The 21,614-nt window shown below is 36.1% G+C and overlaps 1 protein-coding gene and 1 pseudogene across 3 annotated transcripts; both read left to right on the top strand.

Moving 5' to 3' along the window:
• Positions 1–1,640: 1,640 nt before the first annotated feature.
• LOC120107118 lies at positions 1,641–17,702 on the top strand. 3 transcript variants are annotated; one of them, XM_039120284.1, is made up of 15 exons: positions 1,645–1,920; positions 4,122–4,266; positions 5,567–5,634; positions 5,753–5,806; positions 5,925–6,008; positions 7,318–7,403; positions 8,331–8,411; positions 8,895–9,025; positions 10,354–10,395; positions 10,493–10,546; positions 12,775–12,851; positions 12,950–13,040; positions 13,121–13,202; positions 16,770–16,842; positions 17,226–17,702. In XM_039120284.1, the coding sequence occupies exons 1-15, from the start codon at positions 1,820–1,822 to the stop codon at positions 17,392–17,394; spliced, it is 1,338 nt and encodes a 445-aa protein (XP_038976212.1). In that variant the 5' UTR covers positions 1,645–1,819; the 3' UTR covers positions 17,395–17,702. The 3 variants fall into 3 exon arrangements, with proteins under 3 accessions (XP_038976214.1, XP_038976212.1, XP_038976213.1); XM_039120286.1 differs by lacking the exon at positions 17,226–17,702 and having other exon boundaries at positions 1,641–1,920; positions 16,731–16,842; XM_039120285.1 differs by lacking the exon at positions 10,493–10,546 and having other exon boundaries at positions 1,647–1,920.
• Positions 17,703–18,622: 920 nt separating this feature from the next.
• Positions 18,623–19,427, top strand: LOC120107119 (annotated as a pseudogene).
• The last annotated feature ends 2,187 nt before the right edge of the window (positions 19,428–21,614 follow it).

The following is a 21,614-nucleotide window of genomic DNA, read 5'->3' as shown; positions in this document are numbered from 1 at the left end:
AAGACTATTGCTAAAAATTTTAGTAGGAATAGTAAACCCATCACAGAGTCTTGTTACTAGTGACGGATTAGCAACAGCTTACATAACTAATGCTAAAACATATCATTAATGATATTTACAATTGTATTAATTGGATGCTTTTAGTAAAAATTTGCCTATCTTTTAGCAACAGCTATGATCACAACTGGACTTTTCAGCAATGGTTCATTCATCTTTTAATGTACTTCTACGAACAATTTGTTCAAGCATTAGCAATGTATATAATCATGATTACTTGTTTATTTTTAGTATAGTTATTAAACCTGGACAAGACAAGCCAGTCTGACCAGAAGACTAGTCAACCAGGCCCTTATTCGATCTAGTTTCGTAACTGGATTGGTTTGTTTGGGCTTTAGACTTTTGATCTGAAAATACTTCCCTATTACTCTTGGACTGCAAAATCTAACCTCGGCCCGTTTATGTTACCGTCAAGACAGAACATATGGTTGTTTTACTATCACCATTTATTATACTTGTAGAAAATTTATCTTTATCATGAAATGGTAATTACCTTCTGAGGTTTTAATAGTTAAATCTTTTCTCTTTAATAGGAAATTAAAGTAAAATAAATAATATTTTATTAAATTGTATTGTAATAAAAATATTTTAAAATGTACTGCCTTATATCCATTGTAACTCTCATCGCTTTTAGGGCCACTCCATTGGTGACGTGTGGTTGCTTGTATCTACTTAATATAATCACTCTCATTTGCAATATATATATAACATGTGTTCAATTGTTAGGGAGAAAAGCAAGACTATTAATTGCATCTTCCGAAGTTGATGAGTGTATTCGATTAAAATATATAAAAATTAAGAAAATCTCATAATTAGACAATAGTCAGGTTGCATATGCCAAGCTCATCTATTTGCCCTAAACTCAAACTTCAGAATATCACGTTATTTTTTGAAGCTTTCCAAGATATGAAAATTCATGTCCACATTATCATGAATAGAAAAACCTTCTCTAATGATAAGAGATGGAAGTTAAAGAAATGTATCTTCAAAAATGATAATATACTCGCTACACTATATGCATGCGAACTATCATGGATGTTCACTTATATTTAGAGAGAGCTATCTCAAGTGTCGTTTTCAAAAGCTATACTGCAATTAATTAGCTTTTGCTTAAGAAATTATAGTTATCAATTCTTCCCCTCACATGGTTGCAAACCATTAACATTGTTTTTATATTCCTAATATTAATATTAATAACCAAAGAAACTTTAATATTAATATTAATGCAGCATCATAGACTTCCGTCCTAGTCTCATGTGTATTGCATGTATTCTAGATTTCAGGGAAATAAAACTTTGATGTTCAAACATAAGATAGCATTGGTTATGAAATAAGTTTGAAAAGGATATGATTGATCTATTCAGACAAATTTGAAGGGACAGGATTTATTAGGATAAGTTATATTTTTTTATATTTGGTTGGAGGGGGTAAATGTAGTGGTAGAACTGAGCGTGTCGAATGTTATGATGATTTAAATTTTATTATACAATAAAATTAGTTTTTCAGTTTTTACATAGTTATAAAATAAATAAAAATTTTCCGCGGCGTAAAGTCATGCGTAGATCGTATTTATTTTTATTTCTTTTTTTTTTAATAGTGATGGTGCTGAGAACTGGTCGTCCGAGTTGAAGAGAAAAAAGCGGGATCCCCGGGAACAGGAGCGAGGGTCAGTCGGCGTACCTCAGCTCTCATTCTTTCCGATATTGATTTCTGGCTTCACCCGCAGTGGGAAAGGGAGAGATTGAGAGCGAGAGAGGGAGCGATGGGCAATTTGATGAGTTCTTTCTTCAACAAGGAGCCTCCACCGCCCATGGTGCTGGTTCCCCCCATCTTCGACTTCCCTCCCCTCTCGGCGCGCACCAGGTTCTCTTCTTCTTCTTCTTTGGTTTCCCCCCCGGTTTTCATGCTTTTCTTCTCTCCTTTTCTGATTATTCTCGATTCATTTACTGAACCAGATGGCTTACTTTTGTTGCCGTCGCTCGTCTCTGCTGAGAGTTCCTGTTTTTCTGCACTAATCTTAGAAATCCAACCCACCCACACACACCAAACCCCCCGCGGGCCGTATTTTTTTATGGTTTTGGGTTTGTTTTGATGGAATTTAGTCTGGTTCTTTGTACTTAATAATGTACCTCAGAATGCATGACACCTATTTGTTTTTTTGGTGCATGACATTGTTTTTCAGATACTTAGTGTTCCGACGTCTCGCCATGTTGAATTGATATTCTTGGTTTGTAGCCGTTCTGGTTTGCCAATATTTGGATTTGTTAAACTTTTTTGTAAGTTGGTGATATTATTTGATAATTCTGGCAGGAGATTAGTTACCCATGGGTAAAGATAGAGTTTGTATGCAAAGGAACTTGAAAATAGATTAGTAAGAAGTTGCAGATCAGTCGAAGTTTGAGAAGATTTATGCAATTTTGATGATTTAGTAGGGAATATTAATCGATGCCTTTCAGTTATTGATGCTAAGTGGTTAATATGTTGATAATGAGCATTGTTATAGGTACAGTGGTGTGCATAACCATTTATTGGCCATGTGGTTTGGCTGCATGGCTTTAAAATACTTTAGAATTAACGTTGGAAATAATTTTCTCTTAAAACTTGTTGCTTGAAATCCAGTCCTTCAGAGACTTGATAGATATTTAGCTAGCTGGGACTTCACTCAATACTGTCCATGATAGTCCTGTCTAGTTTCCTATTTTTACATAATAATGCAGCCAATTTTTTGCACTTCTTACTGAAATGATTTTAGCAGAGAGAGGAGTTTCTTCCTTCGGTCCACTCAACTGGAATCTCTTACATATCCTTAAATATGTTGACATCCAAAGTGTAGGCGGATCTCACTTTAATATGTTAATTAACTAGTAGAGCTTAACAACTTGAACTGTTAGGGGAGGGGCCAACAATGTATATTAAACCTTAATACTCCTGTCATGAATGAAAGTGAACCTTGATGCAACGGTAAGATTGCTCTACTGTGACTTGGGTGTCACGAGTTTGAAATACAAAAACAGCTTCTCAAGACACGGGGTAAGGTAGTGTACATCGGACACTCCCTAAACCCTACAGTGGTGGGAACTTCATGCACAAGGATGCCCTTTTTTAGCCGATCCTGACTAATTTCGGATTAAGACTTAATTGAGTTGAGTTGTAACACCCTTCATCATGTGCGGCCTGGATTATGCCTGTGAAGGAATAAACAAGTCAAGAACAACTCAAGATAACGAGTCAAGAATGTCTCAAATGCAACTGAGAACAAGTCAAGAAAAGAAAGGACTCATGATACCAAACAGGCGATCTAGAGAAAAGTCTTCCTAAATGGGGAATTACCTTTGTGATACTATGTTAACTAAGTCCTAAATCCCAAAAGCTTAAGCTATTAGGAAAAGGTTAACAATGTATATCAAGCCTTAACATAATCATCCTCTAATTAAATCACAGATGAAAGAATCATATATTTGTGATTTTGCAATAGTACAATAGCGATTACAATTTGAATTATTTGTTCAAAACTGTGATTTGATCCTTCAATGTCATTATCTTTAAATCAATTCATGCTATATCAACTTGCTTCTATCGCTAAGATATAAAGACCTTGGACATAAATATACAAGCAACAAATTATTTTTCGTTTTGCATATTATTGATTCTATGTATCAACTCAGACTCTGTGATTTGTACTACTAGCAAAATACATGATATCCATACCTTTCAATATGGAAAACACCAAGTGTATATTCGCTGTTTTTTGAGCTACAAACTAGAATCTGTTAAAAAATATGGAATATCATATTCTAATACTTTAGTCTTTGATATGATTTTTTACAACTTAAAGTTATAGGGTCAAAGCATGCTTATCTGTTACAGGAAAAAGAGGGAAACTAAAGGTATAAGAAATATATGATGATATTGAACCTTTGCTGCCTCTACATATTGAGTTGTATTTTTCTTTACCTTTTAACCATTATAGGACGATCACAGGTTGCATCAAGTGATCACTATTTATTTCACTCTGGGTTTATCTTGAAATCTACTGAACTTCATTTTTCTCTATGGTGATACAGGATGTTAGTTCCAGCTTATGACTTACTATTTGGTAAGCTTGCATTGTGTTCCCTTTTCGAGGACTACTTTGAGCAAGCAAGGAATCTTAACACAAGAATCATGCTAAAACCATTGGAGGATCCTCATGTGGATTTAATTGCAACTGTATCCAACAAGCTTTAGATGGCATTTCATGATTGTTATATAAATCATTCCTTGATTCCTTTTGATTTTTTTCCCTCACTTAAAGAGCAGATGTATTGAGAATCCTGATTCCAATTAGGAGTTTTTGGCATAACAAAGGAGCACCTTCTGTTTTTGTTCATTTTGACTTGCCTGTTAGATCTGCTAGGAGCCTGGTTTTTCTGTTTGACGTTACTAACTACACAACTATGCTTTCAACATTTTTATACTCATATTCTGTACCTATACTGTTTTCTATTTTGAAAAGGCGACGGGACCGTCAATTACAAGAAATCAAAGCAATGAAGTGTTTTTATACTACAAATATGTTATTCTTACAATGCAACTGTTCTTGACTTTGCTTTCTCAGAAAAAAGGAGATGCACACAAATTAGCTCCAACATTAAGGATTCTTTGCATAAGCAGCATCAACAGCAACAACAACAACAATAGTAACAATAAAATAGTAATAGTACTAGTAGTAGTCTGACCTTTTCGACATCCTCATCTTTAAAACAAGTTGCACTTATTTGTCTGTTCTTATGGTTATGGTCATGTAATATAAATCAAGTCAGTTTTCCCCTCGTCATGACCTCATCTTGAGCAAGTGCATGCTTGTTTATATAGTGTGCAAGTTTGAAGTTCTTGATTTTCCGGGGCATCAAATATCTTCATGGTTGTTCCTAGGGGTTGAAACTTATACTTTTACCAGCCTTTTGTCAGATGAACTATATGGACATATCTTGAGCCAATGCATTTTTTCTGTTCACTTGTAGGAAAAACTGATCCATTCCTTTATGGATGCCTTCATCCCCTACCTCCGCCTTTTCAGCAGCTTATGATGGGGGACCTGTTTCCCTTCTTAATTTATTCAGTACTTCTGAACTTTTCTTATTCTTTACTTTGATCATTTGCACACTTTCATACTCTCTCTCTTCCACCAGGCCGCATGATCTCTTCAATTCTGCCATATCATTTTAGGTTGAAGACGATCTTTGAGCCTGATCTTAATCCATTTGTGTAACACCTTGTATTATTATAATTTATACCGCTATCTCTACTTATCTGCCAAATAGGATGCTTTAGTTTGCCAAGCTAATGGAATGAAGGCCAAGTGTGTGGTGCTATCAGTTGTTTCAGTTGATTGCTTTTTCTTTCTTTTCATTGTACATGCAGAGGTATTGGTCCCAGTTGTCCTGCATTATTCTGGCAAATTTTATATAGAATACAAGATTTTTTGCTCTTTAGCAAATGAAATGTTGCTTGCCTTAATATTTTTAAGGTGTCAGGTTCCCTTGATCAGAAATCTGGGAAGGCTGTTGAAGGAAATGCAATATTCCGCTGGCAAAAGTTGTGCTTGTTATCAATAAGTTTTCTGTTTAACATTCTAATACCAATCAAGCATTATATTTGCATCAATGATCAACAAATGAGGTTGCTATTTTCATTTTGGCTTTCTCTTTTATAGGGACTTGGATGATCCTCATACATTTATGGACCTTATGGTATCTACTTCTGATCCGTAAGAATCTAATCATTGGAAGAGACATCTACTTTCCTCAAATAGATGTTAGTTTTCACCTTAAATTGTTAGATGTGCTAATCTTTCATTTTCAATTGTATTATGTCTTGTTTGTCAGCATACTGCGTTTGAGGTCATGTGCTTACTACCCTAGATATCAATTTGGAGCTTTTGGTATATTTCCTTTGATAATAACAAAAAGGTTTGTTCTTTAATTTGTCATATTGAATCTCCTGGTCATGTTATTTATCAATTTGTTAGATATTAACTTTTATCATTAATATTCATTGGAGAAATAATGGTTTTTTTACTATCTTTTCTCTCACATAATTTGAATTTTTTTCATATTTTTCATATTGTCTCATATTATAAAGTTCTCTTTGAGAAAGAGAAAGGAAATACCTAAAATAAATTATGTGAAAGTTGTTAAAATCATACATCATTGGTTTATTGTAAAGTGCAATCTAGTGATTCATTTCCAATTACAATGCTACTTTGGGAATGTATCAGTTTCTTTTGATCTTCTATACTCTTTCTTGATCATTTGTTATTACTATTATTATTATTATTTATTGTTTCTAATTATGTTACTATTTCTATTACTATCAAGATTCAAAAATTGGTATCGTGACCCGTATTGGTCGTTATGGTATGGTTTGGCACCAATGAGCGCAAAAGAGAGAAGAAGAAGGTGGAGAGTGAAGGGGAAGAAGGTCCTACTAGAGAAGGGGAGGCAGATTGGGATCAGATATCATTGATTGGGGTTAGAGCTCATCGATCAGGACCGGAGGTCATTGATTGGAGGCCGGAGCTCGTCGATTGGGCTTGACGTCATTGATCGGGTGCTGGTGGTCATTAATCGAGGGCCAAAGGTCATCAATCAGGGTCCGAAGATCATCGATCAAGGCTGGAGCCATCGGCAAGGTCCCCTGTAGCATCGTTGCCAGAAGAAAGGAGGAGATTAGGGGGATGGTGAGGTAGAGGGATTGAGGGAGAGAGAGAGGGCAAGAGATCTCAAGGGTGACGGCTAGGGTTCGAAGAGGAGAGAAAAGAGAGAGAGAGAGAGAGAGAGAGAGAGAGAGAGAGAGAGAGAGAGTGCAAGGAGGGGATTGTGATTTTAACAAAGACCCAATTTGGCCAGGATGAATCACGTTAGAGCCATCCAAAACAGGGCGGAACATGTCAATTCTACTTCGTTTGGTCCGGTTCTAGTTGGATTCATGGGTATTTCATCTTGGGTGGCTGAACCCTCCTGATTCCTGACTGGTTCTATTTAGGATGACCCGAACTGCCTGATTTAGGGCATTTTAACAGTCCTTTATTGCTGTTGTTGTTTTTGTTGTTAATCTTCAAGCTCTAAATAATAATATTTTTTGTGGTTCTTTCTCATTGTGAAATTTAGTTTCGGCGACTTGAACTAATGTACATTGCTCAACTTCTAGATTTCTTGTCAATTTCAAAATAGTTTGTGTACAGTTTTATGTGGTTCTCAAGTTTAATTGCATAGGCAGGGCACTTCCAGAAGATTATGGTGTTATGGGCTTGAGATATGGATCAGAAAATCTATCCATCGGGACCTCATTTATGCCATTTCCTTGTAAGTGACAACCATATGTTTAACTGATTTCTCTTTTGAATTCTGATTTAAATCCCTTAAATGTGTGCCATCTTTAAACTCATGTTGTATGTTATTTATCAACCTCTCATATAGGTTTGCTAATAATAGTTCGCAAAAGCATTATTTCTTTGGGAGTTATAAATAGAACTTGAATTACATGCTGTCTGATAGATTCATGAACTTCTAGGACGATTTTCTATCAATCTTGCACAGCAGCATGGAGAGCTGAGAAATAAAAAAAAGTCAGTTTGAAACATGTTTTAACTATATATTGATTCTTAGATATAGAACTAAAAACTTGAGAAGGAGAAAGAATAATACAGCTGTTTCCTTTCATCATCAAGAAATCTCGATGCAAATCATGACAAAGGCAATTTGGTTAATGTTGAAGAACAAAGGTTTACTTATTAAGGATAATTTTTCATTCTTATATGGAACATCGCTGAAGGTACTCGAGGTCTAAACATGGGCAATGCTATTTAGATAGCATTTTTCTGTTAAATGCAGCCATCTGCCTGGATAAAGATGCTTTTATCAATGTTGTCGAAAGTGGATACTTCTTGCAGATACGTGATGTTTTTATTTGTGCCTTGGCCGTTGAAATTTTGTACTAGATATCTTGTGTAGTTTCATTTATGCTTGTCAAGATTAAGCTAAGAGATGTCTGATGTAGGCAAGTGTGCATATATGATGACATTTAAGCTATACTTGTTTTTCATTTGCTTGTTTCCTTTATTCTCATATGACTCCCTAAAGTTATTGACACACCTTTCTACTAAAGTTTGGATTCATTCTGATTTGAAGTTTAACTTTTGTTTGGTTGGCTGGATCTTGTGAATTCTGTTATATGATTTAACTATCCTTCTCTCTTATTGCATAGTATTACTGGTAATTCTTCTTTTGCAGTGTCTGGTGATACTCCAATCTGTGCATGGCTAGTCGGCAGGCTTGGGAAATTAAGTGTAGGATTGAAGTACATCCCACCTTGTGAGTTGAAATTGATGTAATAAAGTCTATGAGGCACTTCTTGCATATGAATTTCTATAAGGAAAAAAACAGCTTGTTGTTATCACACTTTTCATTCTAATTTATTGCTTCCATCTTAATATGTTACTAAACAATAGGCCTATATGTACGAGCGTGTAGGTCTTTTATTTAGTATATATATTAAAACTTGCATGCTCAAGTCATGATTATTAATGGTTGGTTTATCTCTTTTTAATTAACTAAATTAACTTCATTGATAAAGTTTGTAAAGGGAAGAATGGGAAATATTTATCAAAACACTTACATTCTTCATTGCTCAACTCACCATTTCACTTAGCCCTGGTATGATGCTTTTGGTAATGAATAGTTTGCTCTACGATTGACGTTCACCAAAATGCACAATAAACTAAAGTAGTGCAATAAAGATGGAATTAATTGTCAACATCATTTATGGCTTCTTTTATTTCTGTTATACTTTATTAGATGAAGGCAAACACCCTTTGAACTTCAAAGACTTGAAGAACTGGAGTTGTGCTATTGGTTATGGATTAGGTTCAAGCAGCCCATTGTGTCCTTCATTTAATTTCAGTCTTGAGCTTGCTAGAAGTTCACAGGTTTGTCTTCCTCTCCATGATTTTATAATTCTTTTAAGCGTGATAATAATTGTTTAGAATTCTGTTAGCCTCTTATAAGCAACTTTATGGGGTTTTTTACTGCATAGGAATCAGAAAAAGGGCTTGCGTGGTATTTTGATTTTTCGTTTGAAGATTACTAATGTTGCACTAATGTTGCATCGTGAGGTTAAAATCTTGCTATTTGGTTGATAATCTGAATCTCAAGGAGTTTTATGAACCATTCATAAAGCTTTGGACATTCCATTGAAATTGTGATCATGTTATTCTCTCTCAAAAAAAGTATTCAGATCATAACTTATTTTTTTTCATAGCTTTAGATTCAGTACACATGTTGCACTACTTTACTATTCACTGTTCTGGCATCAATCAATGCAACTTTTTTTTAAGACTCGAAGGGGCTAATCACTGCCTTTTCTGCTCTATACTGACCCTAACCTTGTGAGCTGACTGCAGCCGGAATCGACCCTTGAACACTTGCCCTAGTGGATACCGTCCGTGCAAGCACTTGGTGGTTGTATTAAGATAATTACCAGCATTAATTCTTTGGGTTCATGTTACTTGTAAATGCATGCCTGTAAATCTTTATATCTGGAAAGAAAGTGTCCATATGTTGGGGCCCCATCCCTCCACCTATAAGCTTGATCTGTGTATATGTTAGTATGTCATGATCTCTAATTTGAGATCTTGGCTTTTCTTAAGCGTTTTCTGGAAACTCACTCCCAAAACAAGACATTTGTGGGGAAAAACTCGCCTTTAGTCACTAAAGTAGTAGATGGAGTTAGGAAGAAGTTTATTAAAAAAAAGCAATGAGTTCAAGCAGTATTAATAAAAAGGAACGAGGTAAAAGCATAAACTGGAATTAGTGAAACAACTGAAATAAAGCAAACAGGGGAGTGAAAAGAACTGTTTGCAACTAGGGATCAAGGAAATGAGAGATTCAGCTTATCAGTACATTGGGTATAAGATTAAATTCTTGTGTCAAGCTGGTTTATATGATCCCCAAAATTGCCTGGAAGCTTCTTCGACCATGCACTAGTACCAGATATCTTAAAAAGAGAAGAAAATAATGATAAAATTAAATAGAGGAAGGTAAGGAATGATTCATAGAAGTCATCTTGATTGTGCATATACGGTTATGATAATTGAGTAACTTATGTTGTTTGGATAACTTTGTTAATGGACTATATCTTGACAGAAAAAATCTGTATCTTAACTTTTCATTTTTATTAGCAATTTAATAAAATATCCTTCAGCATTTATCTTTCTTCTGCACTTATTTATGCATTTATTATTTTTTTCATTTGCAGCTTATTGCATCATTTTATCAGCATGCTGTGGTACAGAGAAGGGTAAGATTATCTTACATATTTTAGATAATCTACTAGAGTAATAATTTCTTTTCTATATAATAGTTAATTCATTATAGTATTCTCATTGGCATGCCAGTCTATACTATTCATAATGCTTGGAGTTGGGCCACATGCCATTGACACCCAAATGGTGAGACTTTCATGCATTTGTCTTTTCTCTTATCTACCTCAATCAAGGTCGGCGGAACTGTCTCGAATCGGGCGGTTCAGAGAGTACCAAGCCGTACCAGCGGCAGATCGCGGGTCCGGCAACTGAAACGAAAAGCATCTGACGGAGGGGGAGAAGGAGAGGAAAGAGAGGAAAAGAGAGAGCGAGCAGGGAGGGAGGGAGAGGAAAAGGAAGGAAGAGAGAGGGCCACGGAGGCCGGCGAGCCATGTGGAGGGCCGCGGAAGAGGGGCTCCTCCGGTCCCCTGTTTCGTTTGAAACAGGGGCCCCAGAGGGGTCTCCTTTTTAATTTTGTGATATTTAAGTGAAGTCGGCAAGTGTCCCTCCACGTGGCCCTCCGTCGATCCTCCTCTGCAGCCCTCCACCACCCTCTTTCTCTCTCCCTCCCTCTCTCCTCCTTCTTTCTCTCTCTTTTCCTCTCTTCCGTTCTCCGTCTCCCCCGCCTCCTCTTCTGTGACGGCATGGGCCTAGCATAAAACGGTATGGGGGCATACCGACCCGTGCCCCCGGACTACCGGTTCGGGCCCCGGTTCCAACATAGCAGACTTTGACCCCAATGCCTCTCCCATTATGTAGTGAGATATTAAAGGCCCGATAAGTTCCTTATTTGATGAGGTCTCCCCACCTAGATGAAGCATGTAATCAATACTGGCTAGTCTATAATGAAAAGGTTTCCTATATCTTGATTTTGTTTAGCAAAGTTTCCTGACTACACTATCTCTCTATTTAGAAAATAAATGATAGCACATCCATTGGTTGTCTATCTATCAACATGGAGATGGATGTGTGATAATATAAGAAAAGATAGAATAAGTAATGAAGTCATTCATAAAGAGGTAAAGGTGGCATGAATTGAGAACAAATTGAGAGAAGGAAAACTTAGATGGTTTAGATATTTACAACGTAGGCCTGGGGATACACAAGTACCAAGGAGTGATTTGACATATGTAGAAGGAATGAAGAGGGCTAGAGGTAAACTAAAAATCACATCGGGAAGTAGATAGGAAGGGCTTGATATCTTAACATCTTTTAGAAAGTATGGTCCTAACTTGAGCAGAAAGGTGGAAAAGGATTCATTTAGCCGACCCCAACTAGTTAGGGATTGATGCTTGGTTGAGCTGAGTTGAGTAGTAGAATCCTTTCAACGAGAGTTCAATTATTCTTTCATTTCCCATGATAAGGTTTGAAAACTTGGTTTTGTTCAGTATAGTGGAATCCAAGTTTCTGCTATCTTAGCAATATTTACCATTTTGCTCCAAGGATATCTGGCTACTCAACTAAAAGGCACTACAGAATGTTATATTATTTTATATAAAATACAAGTTTCTATTATTGTGAATGATGGTGGCTTGTATTAAATATCAATATCTATAAAGTACTGCAATGGGGAACACCTTAACCCATTAAGGAGCTGAATTAAAAGTGGGTTTCTGTTGTTTTCGGTTGGTTTTGGCTGACAATGACCAGAAAAATGCTAGAAACCACCTGATACCTGAAAGAAGGGGAGTAGGTCAGGACTGCCCCAGGCTGAGTATCAGTTTCAGATATTATCTTTATTGTTAATCCCCTTAGAAGTAATATGATCCAGTTAAAGTTTAGCATCCTAATCTGTTCTCCTTGTCCAACTTCCAGAGTGGAATGTATATGACAAGTATGAAGAAATGAGGGCCTTGTACAAATCCACGAACCCAGATCACTGTTCTAAGGTCTGCTTACATTTGTATATGTGCGTGCCATTATCAAAAATTTAACAAATGTTGGAATTTCTTTGATGCACTTTGGTGTGCAATTGACTGTACTGGCTTTATCTGTCAGGAGCACCTTTCCAATCAGTAGTTTCTGAAAATATAGACTGCCACACAAAGAAACATCTGTGAAGTATGCTGTATACAGTCAACTCACTGATCAGATGTACATTACTGGTTTATGTGTCCATAGCACTTTGCTGATGAGTGGTTTCTGATTGTGTAGAGTACCCTTTATGGAACATAACTTCTCTAAGTATATTTTATATGCAATCTCAATGAACTGAATAAATGTCCATTATTGGAGGTAGTTTTTTTTTTTGCATTATTTCTATTTTACATGGTTTGTATTTTTGTCTTGATTGGGCATGAGAGTTTTGGATGTTTAGGATCTTGTGTCTGATAGCATGGAGAAACTGTAGAACTTATGCTCATTCTACCACACAGGTGACTAATCCATTTGAAGAAAACCAGATAGTTGGGATTACAAATTATATTGACTTCGGCTTTGAGTTAGTGACAAGGTAATTTGCATGATTGAGAAAGTTTTTTTTTTTTTTTTTTTGGACAAACAGTTCATTAAATTAGGGCAGCTAAGTTTTTGTTGGAACATGTTCTCAAGGATCAATGGAGATAAATCATTGGAGAGTGTGGATGAATCCTCATTCCAATTAGCTGCATCTTGGCAAGCTAATAAAAACTTCTTACTGAAGGTGACACATTATATGTTGATTTCATCACTGTTATTTGTTGATAATATGTTTCTTGACTACTTTATTTACCATTTTTATAGGGAAAAATGGGCCCTTCCAGTTCTTCCATAGCTCTAGCATTCAAGTCTTGGTGGAGACCTTCCTTTACATTCAGTATTACAGGTACATTTTGCAGCCTGGAAGTTTCATTTGCATTACATTGATGGGTTGTCTTATCGAAACAATATACCGAAGTACACTATCACATACTTTATGGAGGTCTACAAATAAAAGCTTATTAAATAATGTTATTTCAGGTTTTCAGTAGATTGTTAGAATCGATTGCTTTTACCAAGGTCATATCATAAGAAATGCCACATGAATGCGACCTGGATACATATAATTAGGTAATCGATATTGAAGTGTGATACTTGTTTCATGTAATTTGAAGAGAAAAGAAATGGAACATGTTCTATATTCTGTTAGTAAAGACGGAGATTTACAACAGACACTCATAAAAGAAAATTAGCACATTAAAAACAGTGAATTAATAATGTTTTTTTTATATGCATAATAAATATGTATATGCGCCACAAATAGTTTGAATGCTCCCTCTCAAACTCTCCCTGAAGAAGTGAGCAGGTTGAAAACATTTCTATCCTATTTGGGAAGGTAGCTTCCAAAGGAGAGGGGAAGCAGTCAATGATATTCCTATATTCAGCATATAGGAGAACAACACGAGTAAGATTTTGGGTACAAATAAGACATTGCTTTGGAGGCCTTTTGTGAATGCAAGATTCCTAACAGTAGGAACCTGATTGTGCCTAGACAGTCTGGGCAGGGTATGTGGTCCTTGAAGGACGTAAAACAATTTCTTGTCAGATTGTTGGCTACTTAATGAAGTCAACAAGAAGTGACTGAGGTAAAACATAAAGTGAGATTTTGCTTGGTTGTATTTGCTACAAGCTGATAATTTGACTTGATTAGGTTCTGAGATGAATAGATTTCAGATCTGCTGAGAACCACATGGTGGGAAGGCTTTCAATAATAGATTTCCCCTATTCCTTTTTTCAATTTTTACAGCTAGATTTGGAATGAATTTGGACAAAGGGGCCATATTTGATATCTGAAAGCACATCCGTCTCTGAAAGCAAATGCATCTTTCAGGCAAAATCATAACTTAAAGAGCTAATCGATGCATAAACTGTTGTGAAATATTACAACTGGCAAATGTGTAATGCTTTAGCTACATGTGAAAATTTTTGGGACGTAGGTCTTGAAGATACTTGCTTTTAGTATGAAGCATGGATAGGGGATTTGTATAGCATTTTATCAGATATACTAGTGTGGCAAATCTTTAAAAAGTAGGATACAACAATGAATAAATGCATATACTTTTTTCACATATATGTAAAAGAAAACATCCATAAAGCATAATGGGTTATCAAAATAAACAGACCATATTGTACACAATAGCATCAACATCTGTAGTTTCCATCATTTAGTTGTTCTTCAAATTCAATAATTGTAACATACAGTGCATACAAAAATCAGCACCATTTAACTCTAAATTAGCCATTCATCTACGAAAGGTCAAGAAGATGCATCCCAAAAGGATTAAAAAGAAACAAATAAAGAAAGAAACCTTCCTCCTCATCCCAAAAAGTGTCGAGAAAGTATGTCAGGAAAATCTGGAAATTATACAGACTCTTTTATTTTGAAATATAGGATACTTAAAGTAAGTGTACAGAACATATCCTAGAAGTATCTGATTAATGTACTTGATAATATCCGACAAGCACCTGTGTTCCGTATATATGAAGAAAGTTTTACATTTTCCTTGAAGCTCACAAATTAAGTTGTACGATTGTGTGGTTATATGCTTCACTTGATGCTCAAGATAAAAACCCTCTTAGCCTTTTTGTTAAGATACCATTCCCAAACAAATTTTGTAAGGGATGCCAAAATTGTTCCTTTTTGTTGTTAAGGAAATATGAGTCCAGAAGGATCCCATGGTAAAAGATGGCCACTGAGTGTTGCAGGTTTACCTATGATGTGCCTATGTATCTTTTTTTCTATACTAAAAAAATTTTGCTTTATTTTTTTTGCCAAGGACAGCCCAAACAAAATAAAAAAATAGGAGCATTCTATAACAAAATCTCATCTTTCCTACATGGGAAAAAATACCATATGCATATTAGTAGATCTTCACGAACAATGTCAGAAAATATCTTTGTTGCCTTACATTTGTACCATCTTGACCATAGCTGTGTCTTTTTCTCTCAGTTGAATGTTGGAAGATAAATAATTAGTCAAAAATGTGAAGCATTCAAAAGACAAAATGTTTCTTTTCTTGTGTTTTTTGATATTGATATATGATCAATTTGTAATGTTCGATAAATTTATATTTACATTAACATGTAATTGGTGTGCTTGATTTTAGGAGCAAAGCTACAATCCTTAGTTGGGGTAGCTTATTAAATAAAGAGTAATAACTTATTCATTCTCTATAAGCAGCTATCTGTTCTACTTTGCTTTGTGTAGTTGCCAACAAAATGAAAGAAGAGGAAAAAATAGATCAAAGGAAGAAAAGCAAAGAAAAGAAACAAGAAGAAAATCGCAATCTATCTTGTGTTTGGTTGAGTTAGAAAATTTTTCAGAGGAAGTCATAATGGAAGTGGTTAAATTTTGGTGGATTACTATGATCCACTAGTGTTTTTGTTATTATCTTTCAAAATCAATACATTTGGCTAAGAAAAAATTTTGGCCTCTTAGAAAAAAAATTAAGCCCTTTGTACTTCTCTACTTTTCCATCCTTAAATTTTCTTTTCATTGATAAACAATGGTAAAGAACATTCCTCTCAAAAAAAACTTGCTTATCTTTCACCTTCTCAAGAAATTAGTGCAAGTCAATGTGCAGATTACACATATAGTAATCATAATAATGGTCATTAACAGAATTGTCGACCCTTTTCTCAATCATTTAGCTTTTTGCTTTGTTAGTCTTTGTCAATCTTTCCTTAAGTGTTACATTTGTTGCCATTGCAAATTCTTGTAAACTTATTCTTGCAAATTGAATCCATGTTATCTTAGTTGTTTACGTCTTTCCTAGCCCTTAAATACAAACTTGATGCCCTATCTTCTGTGGACCTCCTAAGATTTGTATTTGCAGATGCCTATATCATCTCAGATGGTTCTTTCCCTCTCTGTCCTCAGACAGCGAAAATCCAAATGCTTTATTAAATACACTGATTCCTTGCCCATAACATCATGCACTGATTCTCGTATCCACTGCTCTCCTTCAAGTGCTCAGACCTTCTGCTTACCCGAATTAGAATTTTAACCTTTTAATCTCTAAGGCATTCTCACACAATAGCCAATTCTCTCCTATTTATACATCTTTCTTTGTTTCCATGCAAAAGTCTCCCCTTTCTCACCATTATTCTATATGATTTCCATCTGAATGGATTCTGACATCTTGGAGTTGGCCCATAGACAAATACTAACTAATCTGATCCACTTGAAGCCCTAAGCTATAACAAAGTAAACAAAAGCCTCTGCTCAACATGTTGCCTTCTTTATACTGCTATTAACCTTAATTGCAAAGAAATTTTATGCAAGGTTCCTTGCTTTTCTTCTCAAGCAGAGTCATCCTTTGGGGCATGCTGTGTAGCTCGGTATAATAATATGCTGTATTTGATTTGATAGCAGCAGTTGAATGATTTCTTTGTTGCTGATTTCCGTTTCTAGCCATGAATGACCGTTTGCATGGGACAACGTCTTATGGATTTGGAATCCGAGTTGAAGATCTCAGAGAACCCAGGTTCTTTCCTCAACCTTTTCTTTCTGCATAATTAGAGAAATTATCTTGATGCCATAGTAACTGTGATGATCTTAAGATACTTTCTTTCCATAATTGTCGACTTTTGATTTAGTCTTTTGTTGGAGAAAACCACAATTTTATGGTCTCATAATTTGGGATTAGCTGGTGAAATTTCTATTCACTGTCATTTTTAAGACTAAATAATACACAAAATAGCAGTTGCATAATTCAACAACTGATTGTAATTTTCTTTACTAATGCTTCGTGGTTTTTATTTGGAGGCTGGATGGTGAAACTAAGGGCAGGTCGTGCTTTTTTTTTCTTCACATTATCAATCCATTCTTTGCTAACTAGTTTGTATCTGTTTTCCCCCAAAATTGTAGTTATCAAAGGGTCGATCCGAATTATGTGATGTTGACACCAAACAAAGAGCATTTGGCAGAAGGAGTTCTTCGGAATTTTGGAAAGCGGCCTATGTTTCAAAAGGAAATAGACTCTGGAAACTTCGATGGCTTGCCAAGGGAACTAAAACCTATTGGCAAGATCTTCTAAAACTTTGAGTTGGGCCAGTCCAGGGAACTTGACAAGCGATTGCCTTGCCTTGAAGACTCACAAACAAACATCTAGTTCTTTCACAGGGGGGTGCAACTAAAGAATGCTGGTAATTCTTACCTAAAAAGGAACGCTGATCATGATTAACTCTTGCTTAATGACTCACCTCAAGTGAGCTTTTGTATGTGTGCTAGTTTTTGTGCTGACAGTAAATTTTGATCTCGTTAGCACGAAGCATGGATAAGGTGGATTGGTGTTTTGGTCCCAAGTATTTATTTAGTAAATTCTTTCTGCTGCATTTGTCAACATAATGGGAGCTTTTACTTTTTGTCCGTGTCTATTTTTTTGCTCCTCTAAACATCCTCTCAGGGATGATAGAGCCAGGATTGGATGCTTGGTCGGGCGTGGTGTGTATATTTATATATTACAAGCAATGAACGTTCGGGAGGTATCTCTGTGTGGGGAAAAAATTAAAGTTGTTTGTGCCAATGTGGAGAAAGAAAACGACAACAGATCCTTTACAACCCAGTTCCAGGAAATTCCAATAACTTTGGGTATGTGAAAGGGTTTGACCGGCAACGGAGATGCATATGAGTTGTGCTGGGGATTTTAAAAACTTTAATTTATTCCTAAACAAAAAATTGAAGAAATAAATGATATTTTTCTATTGCAATAATTTAGGCCTATCAAATATTTAGTAGTGTAGTTGTAAATATAAAAATCTAGGCAGCACAACATGGTAATGAAAATTTACGTAAGGTGATGTGTTTATGATAAACATAAATTGATTAGTGAAACTTGTAGCCTTTCTATGTTTAGTCTAACCTAATTGCAGGAAAGACAATTTATCCGAACCAATGCTCAAAAGATAGAGTACTAAATTCTCGTCGCAAAAAATATTTAAAATAAAAAATGCATTTAAAAAATCAAAAGAGTATAGATAACAATAATAATATCTTTAAACATAAATATAATAATCTTATCAAAAACTTTAAAATATAATAATTATAAAAAAAATTATACACCTACCCTCCATTCCGTGCATGACGCAACACTAAAAAGTGCAAGCTACATAAAAAGCTCCGTACAATGGACAGAATAATTAGAACGATAATGCAATAATCATACAACACGATCTAGGTACCAACAGTCCAGGAGTCAATAAAAGGAAGGGGGGTCTCATGCTAGAAGAATGCAGCAACAAGTATAGCCTCCAATTCTCCAATGAATGATCCCAAATCCAGCCGGGCAAGCGATAACACAAATTATATTTCTATTTTTGCCCCTTCCCCAAACACTTGTTATATATTTTTATTTTATATCCATTCCGAAACAATCGGTGCTGCCGAGTAGCAGCTGTCCTCGTAACAATGGCTGCTGCCGCGTCACCACTCTCCCTCTTCTCCTCTCCTCGCCAATCCTCCCTCACTCTGAGAGCCCTCGCCTCCATCCCCAACCACGCCCATTCGAGGCTCCTCTTTCGCCCAAAACCCCTCTCGTCACCCCCAAACCCTCCCAATTTCCCTTCTCTTCTCCAACACCCCAACCCCTATCACCTCTCCCCTTCCTTCCAGAAGTTAATTCCGGGACAGATTGGCGGCAGCTTCTTCTCCTCCGCCATCGACTCCTCTTCGTCCTCCTCGCCTCCGTGACCCTCTCCTTCTCCATCTTTATCTCCGACGTAGGCACCGCCAACGCCTTCGTGGTCACCACTCCGCGGAAGCTCCAGTCCGACGAGCTCGCCACCGTCCGCCTCTTCCAGGAGAACACCCCCTCCGTCGTCTACATCACCAACCTCGCCGTCCGGTAACTGGATCTCGCCTCGCGTGCTTTTGGCTAATTCCAGTTTTTTTCCGTTGTTTTATGATGAATTCTGATAGCTGCGCGTGCTGTGGTGTAGCCAAGATGCATTCACGCTTGATGTGCTGGAGGTGCCAGCAGGGGTCGGGGTCGGGGTTTGTGTGGGACCAAGGACGGGCCATGGGGTCGTGGACCCACTATCATGTCATCCCGCGGGGCGTCCTGATCTCAGGGTTGGGCTGGGATCGCGCTCCAATTCTTTGATTCCAGGTAATGTTTGGTGGATTGGCCTTATGGCATGATATCATGCGATCCGGCACGATCCCATTCTGGCCCAAAGGGTAGGATTGCTCTGAGCTAGAGTTGCATTATGGGGGGAGTACTTTATTATGCACTCAAGGCAAAACTAGCGGGTGGTGAAAATCACATGAAAAATATGGTAAACAAGGGGAACTCTAAATGCAACGAATTAGTGGGGATACTCAACTAAAAGTTAGAATTGAATGATCAAAGAAAGGACTGTGGGACAAGTAGAGACAAGATGATGGCAGATGAGGATATTACATTTCTCTTAAGGCTTAGAAATGACATTACTGAGTTTGGTTCATGCCCGCCTTTAGGGATAAACAAGAGGAGTATTTAGAAAAGAAAGTGGAATGAAAGATTGATTTCAGTTTCTCTTTTGGATAGTCTGGATGATTCAGTTTTGGCAATTCAAGCAGTTCGGTGATTCAGCTCTGATTTTGGTAAAAATCAAAGAGAAATTGAATAATATTCTATCTAGATTGTTAAGGAATTAGAAGGCCATTAATTAAGAAGAAGGAAGAACATGAATGAATAGGAAGAATAGAAACTTTGTCGTCAGAAATCAGCAGTCCAAGGAGTGGGTAAATTTCTTTGGAAGTAGGTTTGGTACCAAAAAGATACCAAAACCTGATATTAGTTGCAATTTTTTCATTCATTGGAAATCTTTCAAATTGAAAAAAAAAAATGCTGATACTATTGGAAAACCATCAAACTTGAGGGAAGAAATGAACTATCATCGCAACGAATGCTGGAGGACAAGTGAGATAAGATTATGATAGTTGAGCAATTATGTTCTCATTGAAAGAGCAGAGAGAATTGAAATATCATAGAATTATGCATTGTCTCCTCCTTCTAAAGATAAATAGAAGAGAGATTCCCAAAAAAAGGAAAATAACATGGTTTGAACCTCGATGTGATTTCATTTTTGCTAGATCAAGAGTCATCATTGTATCTACGAAAGATCTTTCCAGCAAGAAACTAAAATCCAAATTTTGTCATTCAAACTTAGGAAAAAGAATAAGTATTGAATGTTTGAAAAGTTATGTTGGAGTGTAATATTTCATTTTATTAATTATGAAATTTAACATATGACAATAGAAAGTCATGAGATTTGAGCTTTGAGATAGAAAAGCCTATGCAAGAAAAAAATCATGTTTTCAGTAAAAGCGAGTGGAAAGTAACAGTGTAATGCCATCGACCCATCTCAAAACATGCAAAATCAAAGCTTAATTCAGAGCAAATGGCTGACAACATTTAAAGAAATGAAGTTTTATAAAATATGAGCATAAGTGGCACATATATAAAAGAAATTTGGCCCCATAAGTTAGTTTCATCCAGAACTTCTAAGGTGACCCTAGTTTCATGTCTCTTCTAGCCAAAATCAGAGGTAGGATGTTTCAGGTTGTGGACTTTTAAGCATACCTTAAAACCATCTTATAAACTGCCATGCTGGATATATTTAGACTCTGTATCCAATAACTTATCCTTTTAGTGATCCTTCCTTTGATGCATGAAATGGTTTATTATAGTTAAAAATAAAATAAAATCTTGGAATATTAAGAGGGGAAAAAAAAGAAAAGAAGGAAACTTAAGAAACATAGCTAACCCATTCTTATCAACTTTTACTTTTTGAACCTGGCATTCAAATTCCAGTTGGGTCCAAAGAGACAAGAAAACATACGGGCCCAAATTAAGACCAAAAAGCAGCCAACTGAATGTGAATTGGGAATATAAATTAGGTCGTCCCAATTCATTTGCACTCCTAATGGTGGCAATGCCACGATTCTTTATTACCTTGGCTGTTTGTATCATCTTTCACAAACTTGCTTTCTTTTTTTTTCCTTCACTTGTAGTCTCACTTAGGTTTTATTTCAAGGACCCAATTTTAGAAAATGTTTCCTTCACCAATAAATAAGGCTTCTTTTATCCTTTTGTTGATTGAAAATTTTTGTTTTCATAAATCTGGCAATGTAAATGACAAAAGATGAAGTCATGTAACACAATTAACACATGTCTCTATTCCTTTAATAAAATTACTCTAGATTGCTTGATATTCAAAGAGTGACCATCCATCATATCATATGATCTTATGACAGTGATTGTTAAAATCTATA

The sequence above is a fragment of the Phoenix dactylifera genome, unplaced genomic scaffold (assembly GCF_009389715.1).
Source record: "Phoenix dactylifera cultivar Barhee BC4 unplaced genomic scaffold, palm_55x_up_171113_PBpolish2nd_filt_p 000771F, whole genome shotgun sequence".
Classification (NCBI taxonomy): domain Eukaryota; kingdom Viridiplantae; phylum Streptophyta; class Magnoliopsida; order Arecales; family Arecaceae; genus Phoenix; species Phoenix dactylifera.
This window is presented reverse-complemented; position numbering and strand designations above follow the sequence as displayed.

Excerpts from the sequence above, each read along its gene's own strand:
- LOC120107118 (XM_039120284.1), top strand. The coding sequence starts at position 1,820 with ATGGGCAATTTGATGAGTTCTTTCTTCAACAAGGAGCCTCCACCGCCC. Across the intron at positions 8,412-8,894 it reads ATTGAAGTACATCCCACCTT|ATGAAGGCAAACACCCTTTG; the intron begins GTGAGTTGAAAT and ends ATACTTTATTAG. Across the intron at positions 16,843-17,225 it reads GAAGATCTCAGAGAACCCAG|TTATCAAAGGGTCGATCCGA; the intron begins GTTCTTTCCTCA and ends CCAAAATTGTAG.